Source organism: Meles meles, chromosome 5 (genome assembly GCF_922984935.1).
Source record: "Meles meles chromosome 5, mMelMel3.1 paternal haplotype, whole genome shotgun sequence".
In the NCBI taxonomy this organism is placed as follows: Eukaryota; Metazoa; Chordata; class Mammalia; order Carnivora; family Mustelidae; genus Meles; species Meles meles.
The window spans coordinates 84,197,327-84,212,594 of record NC_060070.1 but is presented as its reverse complement, the minus strand read 5'-3'; the positions used below and the strand labels follow the sequence as shown (position 1 = coordinate 84,212,594).

Here is a 15,268-nt window from a genome sequence, read left to right as displayed (position 1 = left end):
TGCAGGCTGCCTCCAAAGCCCACCTGCCTACCTTCCACACACACCACCTGTCTGGAGAAGGAAGTTCAAGTTCACAGAGTTTTAGGAAGTTGTTCCAATTCATGCAGGGTCTGGATGGATACAGATCTTAACCCACCGGCTCTATCCCTCTGGCTAACATATTCACTCAGACCAGAATGTCAGTGCCTGCCTCCTGGAAGACATTCAATAAATGTTGCAACTACTGTGTTGGGATATACATGAGAAATATAGACATCCTCCTAGTGTAAAACCAATAAATGCAGAACAAATATATAAGTACTTTTTCTGGAGCTAAATAGCACTTCTGGTTGATGACTGAATAATCAGTCACATACAGGTTCTCAAAAGTGAGTTACAATGTCAAGCAATTCAAACTTTTCCTCCTTCCAGCAATGCTGGGGAGGGGCACTCACTGGCTCCTATGGCGAGGGCAGGGGGCTTCCACTGAACCAGGGCCTGATGGGAGCCAAAGAGCACGGAGAGCTGCTGCGGGCGGCCCGGCAGGGGGTGTGGCTGAGCATAGGAGCCAGAGATGACCAGGTTACCAAATCCAAACTCTTCTATGTGGCTCAGGTCACATCCCACGATGAACTCATTAAAAGAGAGAGAGTCCTGCTGGAAAATGGCCTTTCCATCTGTGACAAGGAAGTCGTAGTTTTCACACGCAAAGCTCTTCACATCAGCAAAGGAGACATGAGCTAGTACAACGTGGGAAGCGGAGCCGTCCAGAAACGTTGACATGAAGACACGAGTGGTGTCATTGAAGTAAATGATTCGTTTGGACTGGGGCTTCACTGCAAAGTCCTTCAATGTGCAACTCTCCACAATACGTAGGGCTTCTGAGTCCCGACTAGATGGCACGGGGAGGGCTACCCTATAAATGCCGTCTTTCAGGAGATAAAAGACATACCTGACATGGGATCAAAAGAAGCCTGATGTGATCCAATGCAAGCGCAGATGAATAACCTCAGCCCCCTGCTTTGTCCTGTGATGCGATCAGAACCATTTATCTCACCAGTCGCTAAGTGTAGGGTATCCCAAGGTGCACAACGGTAAAGGTACTTACTAAAGATATGCACTATTCAATTAAGTTAGAAGCAGGAACACTGGAGAATTTCAGCCTTGCTTACAATGCTTTGTCTTCCAATCAGATAGGTGACTTTATCAGGAATCAGAATTTAAGAACAGAAAGGGTCTTTAAGATTTTCTAATGAAGCCTGCTTTCAAAGGAAAGCATAGTATATAAAAATGACATGGCTAAACATGTCACTTACTGTAAAACACTTTTCTCCAAAATGCACATATTCTCAAATCTAATTCTTTCTATACATTTTCCCCAAGCATTGTGAAGGATAAAGTAAGGGAAAGCAAAAACGTTTAACCCATTTTTCAAAACCAGTTATTATTTTGCTATAAATATCTAGCAAAATCACCTTGCATTTTGTAGTGGGCTACATTCCTTGTTTAATATTTACAATTAAGTAGGTCAATAGAGCTACCATTTTACAAATTATGAAGAAATACCCCACAAGACAGCAAAACAGCTGGGATGGACCACCCAGGTGCTTGAAGCAGCCAGCGGAAGAATTTAAAAAAAAAAAAACTACCTAATTTGGAGCCAAATCTCATGACAATGGTGCAGGTGCATTATTAATAATGAAACAGAAAATATCACCAAAATATTTCATTGATAAACCAAATCTGTAAGCAGAATTTAAAAAAAAACATAAAACTATTAATTTGGTTGAAGCTAAGTTAGAATTTGTGATCATGGAAACAGATGTTACCAAAAGTACACTTCTGCTGGGGTACCTGGGTGGTTCAGTCAATTAAGCGTCTGTCTCTCTTTTTTTTTTTTTTTTAAGATTTTATTTATTTGACAGAGATCACAAGTAAGCAGAGAGGCAGGCAGAGAGAGAGGGAGAAGCAGGCTCCCCGCTGAGCAGAGAGCCCGATGCGGGGCTCGATCCCAAGCTTCCGAGATCATGACCTGAGCCGAAGGCAGAGGCTTTAACCCACTGAGCCATCCAGGTGCCCCAAGCATCTGTCTCTTAATTCTGGCTCAGGTCAAGATCTCAGGGTCATGAGATCAAGCCCCGCATTGGGCTCCACATTGGGCACGGAGACTGCTTAAGAGTCTCTCTCTCCCTGTCCCTTTGCCTCACCCCATCCCTCTCTCCCTCTCTCAAAAAAAAAAAAAAAAAAAAAGTATACTTTTTCTTAGTAAATCTCTCTTCTCACAACCCTGGGAACTGACAGGATTACAACCTCTCATCAAACTGTCAAATTATTTTCCTTGTCCTATTCAGTCCCACCCTTGTTCTCTTCCATGACTACTCCAAATCTTTAGCAATAAACTCCATCCCTGTGCTAAAATAACATACTGAAATAGAAATTTTATGTTGAGATGTGAAGCTATGTTCTTTTCCTTAAGAGAGGGTTGTAGCAGGCAAAAAGCAGAAAGAACTTGGCTCTTAACTGTTTGCTTTAGTTTCCCAAGTTCAAAGCTATTAAGGGAACATAGATGGACTTCAGAGTAGACAAGAGGAAGAAGATTTGGGGTGAAGATTACAATCCTTGCGCCCAAGCAGAGAGAAGGCAGGTCTTCAACCCTCATTGCCACTTTGGAGAGGGAAGGTGCACAGAGCTGGGGTGAGGTGGGTGGGGAAAAGGGCAGGGGTGAGAAGGAGAAGAAGCAGGGTGGGGAAGAAGGAAAGAGGTTTAGAGTAAGTACAAACTCAATGAGTGAATAATTCAATGGTGCAAATAACAGCATAGAGGAAACCACTTCTACTGCCAGGAGAATAAGTGATTTCACACATCTGGAATTCCTTAGGGATACTACACACAAAGTGTTGCTAAAAGTTATATGCTGAATCTTACAGAAACTCTATTAGTGTATACAGAGATGATCAGAAGAGGTCCTAGAGGTCAGATACTGGCTTCATTGCAAAAGAGCTTTGTGGTCTTGGGTAATTACTAACCTGTGCCTTCCTAGCCATAAAACTGAGATAATAAAAGTGCCTAGTTCATCGTGTTGAACAAGAATTAAATGAATTTTTGGAAGTAATACACTTAGAATTACCAATTAATATTATCATCATCATTTCTAGTCACATCTCAAAATTTAAGCACAAATCAATTTTATCTAATGGAAAAAAGAGCCACCAAAGACCTCACTGAGATGCATTTTGAGTGACTGATTTAATGGGTGAAGTTTATTACCTTTATTATGTTTATTATATATAATATTTTATTTATTATTATTTATTTAGTGGGTGAAGTTTATTTATACAACAAATCATTTGGGGTTAATGCCAGCAGCAAATTCCATCTCATAGGATCTTACACTTTTACAAATGAGAAAAATAAGATTCAGGGAGTCCAAAGGATTCACCCTATTGCATGCTGTTTGTAAAACATATTCTTGAATCAGTGATTCATTCAAACTTAAGTATCAAGACAAAATAAGACACAGTAAGACAAAATAAGTACCCAGTAAATTATGAGTGAATGTAAATAGAGAACTTGATTTCAGATCAATAATTAGCAACCTTTTTTTTTTTTAAGATTAATTCACTGGGGTACCTGGGTGGCTCAGCCACTTAAGCGGCTATCTTTGGCTCAGGTCATGATCCCAGGGTCTTGGGATCAAGCCCAGTGTCAGGCTCCCTGCTCAGGACAAGTTAGCTTCTCCCTCTCCCTCTGCCTCTCTCGCCAGCTTCTCTCTCTCTCTCTCTCTCTCTCTCAAATGCAAACTTTGCCTAGATTTAATTACCTTTGAAATAAGATACATAGATTCCCTTCTCTGGTTCTATGATGTTTCATTATCAAGCTAGTTTCCCAAAGATTCTTGCCAAGAAAGAGAATTCATAAGGCTAACACTTACCCATTGTACGAATCAGCCACAATTTTCTGAGGTGCAGTAATTGAGGGAGGAGTAATTTCTTCAGTGTTCCAGCAGTTTCCTAAATCACAGACATACACCTAGAGAATCAAGCATGTATCTGTAGATCAGTGTCTGTCTCTATTCAGTTTGGCCAACAAGCACTTCTTTTTTAATGTGTCCCCCAGCCCCCATCCCCTCCCTAAGCACATGTATTTCCTGAGCACTTGTTCTGTGCTTAGAATTATGCTAGTCACTGATCACTTTTCAAAGTATAAAAAAAAAAAACCTCATAAAAGTCTGTTTTATATCTTATATCCTAACAGATGTGCATCCTGTTTATATCAATAAAATACAAATACCTATTTTCCCGGTTTGTGGAACCAATCGAATTTTTTAAAGATTTTTTTCTTTTTTTTTTCTTTTTTTTTAGTGATTTCTACACCCAACATGGGCCCAAACTTAAAACCCTGAGATCAAGAGTCATAAGCTCTACCGACCGAGCTGGCCAGACACTCCTCAACTATTTTTTAAAATTTAAGCTGTATCCAAGTTTATAGACTTCCAGTCATGGTGATTGTAATAAGCCTGTCCCTTTGAAAGAAGGAACGTTGAAACACATCAGGACTCTCTTCTCAAAGATTTCAGTAATACGGTACTTTCCAAGACTACTGAAGTTACTCTTGTTTATTATATAACTTAAAGTGCCTACAGCTGATTTTCCTCATGATCGGTGGTCTTACCCAGTGATAGCACAGGTACCATGAAAAATGAATTATCATTAATGCAATAAATTCGTGGCTTTGAAAATCACAAATAAAGATGATTTAACAGTAGGTTAGGACTCGTCTTAGGCAAAGTCCAGACCTTCCTATAGACCAGATCTAGGACTCAGTGCCAACCTAGTGTCTAAAACCCAGTAAATACTGAGTGAAGAACTATGTTTCCATGTAGATACATCAAGATACGCATGTGAGTGTCAATATCTAATTATTCACATTAAATCCTCAGACTAACCAGTTCATCCATGATGAAATACATTTTCTGATAAAGCCAGTCTACGGAGATGGAAGAAATTAATCCTGAACCTCTGTAAAAAATTCTCAGGTCAGACACATCAGACATGTTGGCAACCCCTTTCATCCATATGAGAGTCCCTTCTGAGAAATAGACGACTTGCTGGTGACCATTAACGGATATTCCTAGAAGAGCCACGCAAACACATGTGTGTTACGATATCACAACCAAAAAGAACTTTATGTGACAGAAAATTTATTTCTTTAATTTTCAATAAGGAGATCAAAATAGAAGTCAGTCCGGGTCTTTTTTTTTTTTTTTCTCACGAAGGCAACATTTCTTTCAATCATACTGACCTGTAATATTATGGTGTATAGCCTCTGACTGAAGGCAATGGGCTTCATCTACTAAATGTTTTAAGGATCTCTTTCTTACAGAAGCGTTTCTGGATAAAAAGAGCCACTGTTCCTCTTCTTGAACTAAAACAATAACATGATTTATAGGCAGACCAACCACATGCACATCGACACACAAAAAAATCATTACCACCCTTCAAAGCAAGGCAACTAATGCTCAAAAGAGGCTGGTCAGATTTTTCTCTGAAGGCACCAGGGGCATTTCAACTGCAGCATAAATTACATCATTCCATGACGGGGGAGTGGGCAGTACAGGGTCAATCAAGTAGACTTTCTATGTATGTGCCCCTAAACGCTGACAAAATCACACCACGTAAGGGATAACCATTCTCAACAGCATTGGGCCAGCCAGAGCTCAGCTCATTATCCACAGCCCTGAGAATGTGACTGCTCCAGGGAGGTGGTCCAGCCCCGGCCAAACTGGGCTGTTGGGTAACACCAGACAGACATCGGTTGTCTCTGTTTGGTCTTCAATTATCTCTCCCTTTGAGACCAGAGAAAAGTCCTTAGATCAATGAAATCTGAGGACTGCAGAACTCTGCTTGACGTCCCACTCAGCTGGATACTGATGCAGGGTGCGTCCATGAAGGGCAATTAATTAAAGTTATGCAATAATTGCAGGAACAACAACCTTAAACCTGCTCTATATTTAATTCGTCCTTCGGATGCTTCTTGCATAACAAAAATGCCTCTCCTTTCCTAGAGTCCTGGAACAGCCAAAAAACCAAAGGCTGGCGATAGCAGACACTCAATACCAAAGAGGGGTGCAGATTGGGGGAAGGGGCCGTCCATTCAGCAAATAGGAATTCTGGTGAAAACAAAAAACAGATTCCTAGAATTCTGAATCTTTCTGTGTTGTTCAAGGCTCCTATTCATGTCCCCAGAATATTTCCAGTGCTTCTTAGAAAGCATTTTCATTTATTATTTTTCCCACACAGGCATCATACAGTAAGTATTCAATCTCTCAGGCACTCATTCAAACGCCAAAGTGAAAAAAAAAATAGTACTTACAAAATAATAACAAAAGCTAATGTGGTAGATTGAATATTTGAAATGGTACAATTTAAATTATTAAGTCCAATACATTTAAAAACCTGACGGAGAATGGAAGAAAAAGATACCTGATATGTATTAAATGATGATATATAGTACAAAATGGGGGAGAGGGCAGAAAGATGACACGTATCCCCAAGCACTTAAGGTAAGTCATAATCACGAGTGATTTTATCTGAAACTAAGGATTTGTATGAGGCCATTTCTTATCCCTAAATTTTTCATTCAAATTCTGAAATTCCTAAATGCTCATTTAAAACCTTTGGGTCCAATAACTTCTATTTGGTCAAATACTCAATGGGATTCATTTAAAATTGGAGCTTACCAAGTCCCAAAAGACAGTGTTGATCTGGGGAGAAGAGGTCGGGTTCTTGGGACCAACCAGATGAGCCAGGACTCTGAGATCGGAACCGACCCTTGCCACCCCCCCAGTTCCTGAGAAACAGAAGGGGCACTCCTGTACCTGCTGAGGATAATGTGGAAATACTAGATTCCGCTTCCGGCCCCTCACCAACTTCATTTACAGCAGCAACGGAAAACCTATTCCAAAAACAATTTAGAGATGTGTTTCACATGGCATGGTGTGAACATGAGATAAAAAGAGAAGGAGCAATAATATTTCTATTTAAAGAACAATGTGGCAATGCATGTATCTAGTTACCCATTCCCAGGGCTCAGCCCTGAAATGACCATCAATCACGACCTTGTTTGCATTCCGCAGAGAACAGCTCAGGGTCACAGGGGTCAAAAACTGAACTCTGCTATCTGCATGACCCCCATTCCTACCCTAATTTAAAGAGGCCTTAGTAAATGCTGGAAAAGCTAACAATAATAAAATAATCCCCCTAATGGTTAATGAAAAAACACCACTAACAGAATTTCACCTCCTTATTTTTTTCCTGTTGGGTTAAATGAAGAAATGGTATTTATGGTGTTCGTGATGTCTTTATGGGTACCTATTTGTGAGGATCCTCTGAATACAAAAGAAATACTTCAGAATGTTTTTGCTTAGGACACTGTAGTCCAACAAATATACAAACTTGAGGAAAATTACAGTAACATCAACCCAATGGCACAAAGTCAATGGGAGTTTTCCAAATACATTTAAATGACTTTGGGGCCATATTTCTTAAATAATGATCATGCCCACAACCATGCTGGCTCCATCTTTCTTGCCCTGCTTCATTCTTACCTGTAGGTGGTATTTGGTAGAGTGGAGTAGAACTGAAAACTGGTTCTCTGTGTCCCTGAATCTAATTGTTGATTTTTGCTGATCAGCCTCAAGTTATAACCCAAAATAGGTCCTCCTGGGAATTGGGGTGGAGCCCAACTGACTTCCACGGTGTGTGGACTCGAGCTCTCAATATTTCTAATGGAAGGCGCAGTCTCAGGAACTAGAAGAGGTAATGGTGACACGGTGAGCAGGAAACTGTACAACCCAAAAATGTAAATAGCACAGGGAAGAGTCTTATCTTTTGAAGGGTAAATTAAATATTTTTATTAATATTCAAAATAAGGGATAGAAGGTTGTAGGACAGCTAGGAACTGCAACTCTTGTTCCCTAAATGAGACCAGTTGGCTACCTTCCTAAGGGCCTCTACCGAACATTATTTCCTTTGCATCTAACTTATGAAGGTGCAGGGATACAAAGAGGATAAATGATCTAGAACAAAGTTATCCCAAGTCTGCAGAGATCTGAGCGAGTTGCAACTGTGGGGTGGGACCCAGTTCCTAATGAGAAAAGAATCTATAACAAAACAGGAGTCAATGATTAACAGGAGTTGAAGGAAGTAAATCTAAATTGTGGGCCTTTTCACTCACTGGAGTGCTTGCTAAAGCCTGACCAGTCACAGCTGAAGATACGGGCTCAGATAAGCCTGGTTTAGAACAGTGTGCCTCCCTCGTGCTGACGTCAGCTCGCTGACCCAGACTGCCTATCCTTCCCACAGCTCCCAAGGTCCCTAGGAATCCAAGTTCACTGTGCTTTAGCAGCATCCTCTCTCTTGTGAGGGATTAAAGGAACACATATTAATTAATTAAGCATTCACTTCTAGACTTAAGAAGTGACCAAAGTAGCAAAGAACAGAAAGAAAAACAGAAGATCTAACAGCCTGTCTGCCATTCCTGCCTCCACCTACTTTTCATACCTCCGGCCCCCTGAAACCACACCCTTTCATTTCCTCTTCCTGTAACAGACGTGCTCTGATGTCACTTCTTTCTTGGGTAGACTTCCCTCCCTTGAACACTATTGGCAAACAGTCTCCATCGGCCACACCTGACTCAGGAGAGTTGGTAGAAATAAGACAGTGCAGCCCTCACATTGGATGAGTTTTTAAAAGGCCTGTTTATGGGCACCTAGGGGGATCAGTCTTTAGTTAAAAGCATCTGCCTTCAGCTCAGGTCGTGATCCCAGCATCCAGTGATGGATCCAGGGGGTAGGTCTCCATGCTCAGTGGGGAGCCTGCTTCTCCCTCTCCCTCTGCCAGCCATTTCCCCTGTTTGTGCTCTCTGTCTCACTATCCCTCCCTTTGTCAAATAAATAAATAATTAAGATCTTAAAAAAAAAAAAAAGGCCATTTATTGATCTCTCAGCCTTTCTCCAAAATGATTTCTCCTTAACTCTCAGACCAATCTTTGGCAAACACAAATATCACTGTGTCCACTACTCTGCTCCCTGCACTCAGTCACCTTGGTGAACCAAGCGGTATGAATCATCTTTCACTAATTGAAATCAAGATGTCAAAAAATCCAATTCATTAGGGTCAATGCTCAGATACAACCCACTCCTCTTGGAGCAACTTGGATGCCACATAGAAGGTGAGCTGTGATTAATGTCCAAATCTCTCCCACAAAAATCCTTCCCAAAAGGCCGGTCAGGGTGGGCAAGATATTCCTTGCCTATTACCCATTCTACTTGGTTAAGAAATTATTTTCCTAAGGGCCTCAATTAAAAGATAATAATACTACCTAAATCATACATTTCCCATCATGAAAGGAGAAGAGGGCCATGAGGCATAGATCACAAAACAGGTAACTATAAGTTTTATGTGGCAAGAAAAGTGAGAAGAGGGGCGCCTGAGTGGCTCCGTGGGTTAAAGCCTCTGCCTTTGGCTCAGGTCAGGATCCCAGGGTCCTGGGATGGAGCCCGGCATTGGGCTCTCTGCTCAGCAGGGAGCCTGGTTCCTCCCTCTCTCTCTGCCTGCCTCTCTGCCTACTTGTGATCTCTGTCTGTCGATAAATAAATAAAATCTTAAAAAAGAAAAGAAAAGAAAAGAAAAGTGAGAAGGAATTGAGGAATGAGATCTATCCACGGAAATGTCAGCCAGTGTAGGTCTAGAATACCTGGAGGACATGAGGGCTTGCGAATCCAGAAGAAAGGCTCAGAACCAAAAAGCAAAATTTGCCTTCCTATTATTTTTGATTTGACTAGCCATGGGCCCTGTATCATATTACCTCTCCAGCATCAGAAAATCTCCAGGCACTATTGGAATACATGAGGCATTGCCTTGAGCAAAGAAGGATCCATGTATTCCACTCCAATCTGGAACATTTCAAATATTGTTCTAGCCAGTGTCTGACCCAAGCTTTGGAGGATGGTCAGGGAGTAATCAGGAGAGGTGGCCACACACAGCCTAAAATCTGATAAGCAGTAAAGAGTGTAGATCGGGAAAGAGGAAAGTGCTATCACCAGCTTCTCACCTGTCTAGCTGTGTGTAGGTCCACAGCCTAGTTCAGTGTGAGGCTCTGTGCCCACTGCCGCATCCATCTCCAGAACTGAGCAGTTGGGACACCTAACACCTGGCCTGGAGTACATCCCCACAGGTCCAGTCAGCTAACCCCGAGAGGAAGGGCACCACAGGACACTTCTGCAGTGTCCGCCCCAGACATGCATTCCCCTAAAATGCTCTAGGTTTGACCCCTTTACCCAGTGTGGAAGTCACATCTTCAAAAGAAAAAAATCAGGGGTGCCTGGGTGGCTCAGTGGGTTAAAGCCTCTGCCTTCGGCTCAGGTCATGACCTCAGGGTCCTGGGATCGAGCCCCACATCGGGCTCTCTGCTCCGCAGGGAGCCTGCTTCTTCCTCTCTCTCTGCCTGCCTCTCTGCCTAGTTGTGATTTCTCTCTGTCAAATAAATAAAATATTTTTAAAAAATCAGAAAACACTCCAAGATAGATGCAATGTTTTTTTAATATCATGGCTGATAAACTGTCCAAGTATTATCATAACCTCCAGGTTGGCTACTGTACCCCTGTGCTTTCTAGTCTCATTCTCTCACAACTATCTTTTTCAGAAGCATGTGAAACAATTACTTCTCTGCTTTCAAACTGTCCTTAACTGTTAATTGCTTACTGAGACTTATTCTGCTACCCTATTTAATACTGTGACCTGATCATCTGTCACCTTCGTGCCCTATTTGCAAGCCCCTAACGGACAGATCCTGTTCAAAATGCCCTTCTTACCATCGTACAGAGCAGCACTTTCCCACTTACAACGTACTTTCCTTATTATATTATGTTAACTGCTTAGAGCATGTCTTCTCCACCAAAAGGTGAGCTTCACAAGACCAGGGAGTGTGGCACTGATCACAGAGCCATGTTGAGCCCCTAGAACACTATGGGGCACATGGTTAGGTACTCAATTACTGGATGGATCAATGGACAAAGGAATAATTTATTTCATTATTTAAAATAGAAACAAACTAAACTTAAGCTTTGGGATCATCTCCTTATTTCATGAGCAACAGAGACATACCATACCTCCATAAGGATGCGTCCTGTAACTGGGACTTGGCGGAGAAAACCGCTGTAGCTGGGCTGTGAAGATCCAGACCACTCGGAAAATGTACTCAGTGAAGGGGTATAGGGGCTCCACCATGTATGAGAGCTTGGACACAGCCTATGTCAGGGAGAGATTAATAATCAGCATTTATAGAATTCCCACTGCACTGTGTGGCTCAAGACCACAGAGGAGTGCATCTAATCCAACCAGTCATCTCATACTTGAATCATCTCTAGAATGTCTTTATGCCTATAATAATCTGTAGCAATTGGGAACTTCTAGTAATTTGAAAAAAAATCCGTATGTATGTGCGTAGGCAACTTTTCATACCTCAGTATAAGTCCAGCTTCCGGGAAGTTGTGCGTATTTCCACTGAATGATGTATTTTACTCCAGAGATGTTGGCAGGTTTCCATCGTAAGGTCACACCACGGCTTCCAATGGAAGAAGCAAAGGGTGCAGTGGGGAAATTGGCATTTTCTGGGGGAGAAAACAGGACTTCATTAACCAAGTCCCTCTGTCTGTCAAGTCAGGAGAAAGGTGTCTGTTTCATGTCGGGCTCTCAAGAGTCTCTGGTCACAACTACATATTGCCACAATAACTTACCAGAATAATAAATGATGCACATACTCAGTTGGTTTATTTTTAAAAACCAGCTAGACAGTCTGGCATCTTGTTTTCCCCATGGAATTTACTACTATCATTTTTTTACAGGTAAGCAACATGGAATATTGTAGTTTGCTCTTACAATACGACTTCCTTGCTGGGTGCCAGGGGCATGGATGGTACCTATCAGAACCATCCATTGTTCCAGAACATGTATCCCAAGACATTTTTTAAATGTTACACGGCAATCCTGTTGCTGTTGCTCATCTTGTCAATAAATTATTATTTTTTTAAGATTTTATTTATTTGTTTAAGAGAGAAAGAGGCAGAGAATAAGCAGAGGGAGTGGGAAAGGGAGAAGTAGTCTCCCTGCTGAGCAGGGAGCCCAATATGGGATTCAGGGCTCAGTCCCAGGACCCTGGGATCAGGACCTGAGCTGAAAGCAGAGGCTTATGCAATGAGCCACCAGATGCCCCCCAATAAATTATTTTTATAAGTACAAGTAATTCTACTTCAAATGATTCTATATTCAGTTGTTTTATATTATAAAATATTTTGTGACTTCTAAAATCAGTAATGTTGATGTGGGAAACAAAGACAGAAGAAAAATTATTAAACTTCCTTAATACTTATAGCCCATTGGCAAGTCCTTGAAAGAGGTAGAATAACATTCCGCTAGGGATTCAACTGCCTCAATACTGACACTTTGGTAAGAGCAAAAGGCAGTCTTAGCCAGACCCCAGGAACCTGAAGGTCTTCTTCAAGTATAAAAATTCTTTTAGAAACTTCCTTTATCTCTACTCCCCAGGATACATGTTGGCACTCATCCTCCAAGCATATAATCCACTGATCTATATCTGGAGGGTCTCATGACTAAGATTTCAGTGGACAGTAATAAATGACCTTTTCCTAACAGTAGTTAACCCTCCTCAAGGTCATGAAAAACTTGTTTCCAAATTTCAGGAGAGACTTATGCCATCCTGAGCCCCCTCCCCACTTGAAAATATATAAGTCACCACCCCTCAGCTCTTTCTACCCATAGGTCCTGTCCCTGTGCTTTAACAAAACCACCTTTTTGCACAAAAGATGCCTCAAGAATTCTTTCTTGGCCATTGGCTTCAAACCTTAATGTCTTTCCTACATCAGTGTTACAACTGGCAACACACACCTATTGTTGCTACTTCCGGGCCATGAACAAAAGGCAAGAATTTGGAATGGTATGTTCCACTGGGATGAAGTTATTTTACTCTACTTCTTCTATCTTCCAAAATTGTGACTGATACCATGCTTCAGCTTGCTTTTCCCCCCAGTTTTTAATTGTGGTAAAATACACATGACATAAAATTTACTATCTTAACCATTTTTAGGTATGTTCGTGGTTCTGAGTACATTTACATTGTTGTGCAATGGTCACCACCACTCATCTCCAGAACCCTTCTCATCTTGCAAAACTGAAACTCTACCCATTAAACATTAACTCCCCATTCTGCCTCCTTGTAATCCCTGGCAAACACCATTCTACTTTCTGTCTCTATGACTTTGACTACCCTAATACATCATGTAAGTGGCATCAAACAATATTTGTCTTTTTGTGACAGGCTGATTTCACTTAACATAATATCCTTAAGGTTCACCCACGTGGTAGCAGGTGTCAATTTTCTTTCTTTTTAAGGCTGAAGAACATTCCATTTTATGTATGTATACATCAAATTTTCCTTATCCATTCTTCTGTCAATGGACCCTTGGGTGGCTTTCATGCATTAGCTGTTGTGAATTCAACGAGAGGTGTATATCAGTGTATAAATATCATTTCAAGATCCCACTTTGAGTACGTACATGCAGGTGGAATTGCAAGATTCTATGGTAATTCTGTCTCTAATTTTTTGAACAACCACTATGCTGTTTACCACAGAGGCTATATAATTTTACATTCCCACTAATGTTGCACAAGAATTCCAACTGCTTCACATCCTCATCTAAACTTTTGTTTTTCTGGGGGGTTTTTAAGGGTAGCAAGTCTAATGAGTGTGAGGCGGTACTTAGTTCTAGTTTGGATTTGGATTTCCCTAATCATTTAGTGGTGTGGAATATCATTTCATGTGCTTATTGACCATTCATATATATTCTTTTTTTTTTTAAGATTTTTTATTTATTTATTTATTTGTCAGAGAGAGAGAGAGCACAGGCAGGCACAGTGGCAGTAGACGCAGAGAAAACAGCAGGCTCCCTGCCGAGCAAGGAGCCTGATGTGGGACTCGATTTAGGATCGAGCCAAAGGCAGCCGCTTAACCAACTGAGCCACCCAGGCATCCCCCATTCATATATATTCTTTGGAGAAATATCTATTCAGATCCTTTGCCCATTTTTTAATTGGATTGTTTGTTTTGCTTGGTTGTTCAATTTTAGGAGTTTCTATATATTCTGGATATTAATCCGTTATCAGATATATGATTTGCAAATATTTTTTCCATTCTATTGTTGCCTTTTTGCTCTGTTGGTAGTATCTGATGATGTGTCTATTTTTTAAATCTCATGAAGTCCAGTCCATTTTGTCTTTCATTGCCTGTGCCTTTGGTGTCATGTCCAAGAAGTCATTGAAAAATCCAACGTTGAAAATCTTTTGCTCTATTTTTTTCTTCTAGGAGTTTTACAGTTTTAGGTCTTACATTTAAGTCATTAATCCATTCTGAGTTAATTTTTTCATATGATATTCTGTAAGGTCCAACTTCATTCTTTCACACATGGATATCCAGTTTTTCCAGCACCATTTCTTGAAAAGATTGTCTTTTCCCCATTGAAAAGTCTTGGCACCATTGTCAGAAGTCATTTGACCATCTATACAGGATTCATTTCTGGTCTTTGTTCTAGTCCATTTGTCTATATGTCTATCTTTATTACTGCGATAAGTTTAAAATCAGGAAGCGTGAGTAATCCAGCTTTCTTCTTCTTCTTCTTTTTAAGATTTTATTTATTTATTTATTTGACAGAGAGAGAGAGACAGCAAGAGCGGAAACACAAGCAGGAGGAATGGGAGAGGAAGAAGCAGGCTCCCCACTGAGCAGGGAAGCTGATGCCTGGCTGGATCCCAGGACCCTGGGATCATGACCTGAGCCGAAGGCAGCTGCTTAATGACTGAGCCACCCAGGCGTCCCCACTTTGTTCTTCTTTTTAAGATTTGGGGGTCTTTGGAGATTCTATATGTATTTTCAAAAGGATCTATTTCTGCAAAAGATACTGGGGTTTTGATAGGGATTACATTAAATCTGTAGGTTGCTTTGCTTTAAGCATTGACATATTAACTGTATTTTCTTTCAGTCCATGAATATGGGATGTCTATGTCTTCTTTAATTTGTTTCAGAAATGTTTTATTATTTTTATTTTATAAGTTTATCATCTGCTTGGTTAAGTTAGTTCCTAAGTATTTTATGTTTATTGATGCTATTGTAAATGGAATTGCTTTGTTAATTTCCTTTATAGACTGTTCATTATTAG

The 15,268-nt window shown here is 40.8% G+C and overlaps 1 protein-coding gene across 2 annotated transcripts in view; it reads right to left on the bottom strand.

Moving 5' to 3' along the window:
- Positions 1–15,268, bottom strand: part of ROS1 (ROS proto-oncogene 1, receptor tyrosine kinase) — a 117,196-nt gene that overhangs the window by 82,454 nt on the left and 19,474 nt on the right. For both annotated transcript variants that reach the window (XM_046005080.1, XM_046005081.1), the window contains exons 6-13: positions 11,502–11,650; positions 11,150–11,288; positions 7,586–7,787; positions 6,857–6,933; positions 5,281–5,403; positions 4,925–5,109; positions 3,911–4,008; positions 435–931 (exon numbers count right to left, since the gene is read on the bottom strand). In XM_046005080.1, coding sequence (XP_045861036.1) covers positions 435–931; positions 3,911–4,008; positions 4,925–5,109; positions 5,281–5,403; positions 6,857–6,933; positions 7,586–7,787; positions 11,150–11,288; positions 11,502–11,650 — 1,470 coding nt within the window. The remainder of the gene's footprint in view (positions 1–434; positions 932–3,910; positions 4,009–4,924; positions 5,110–5,280; positions 5,404–6,856; positions 6,934–7,585; positions 7,788–11,149; positions 11,289–11,501; positions 11,651–15,268) is intronic.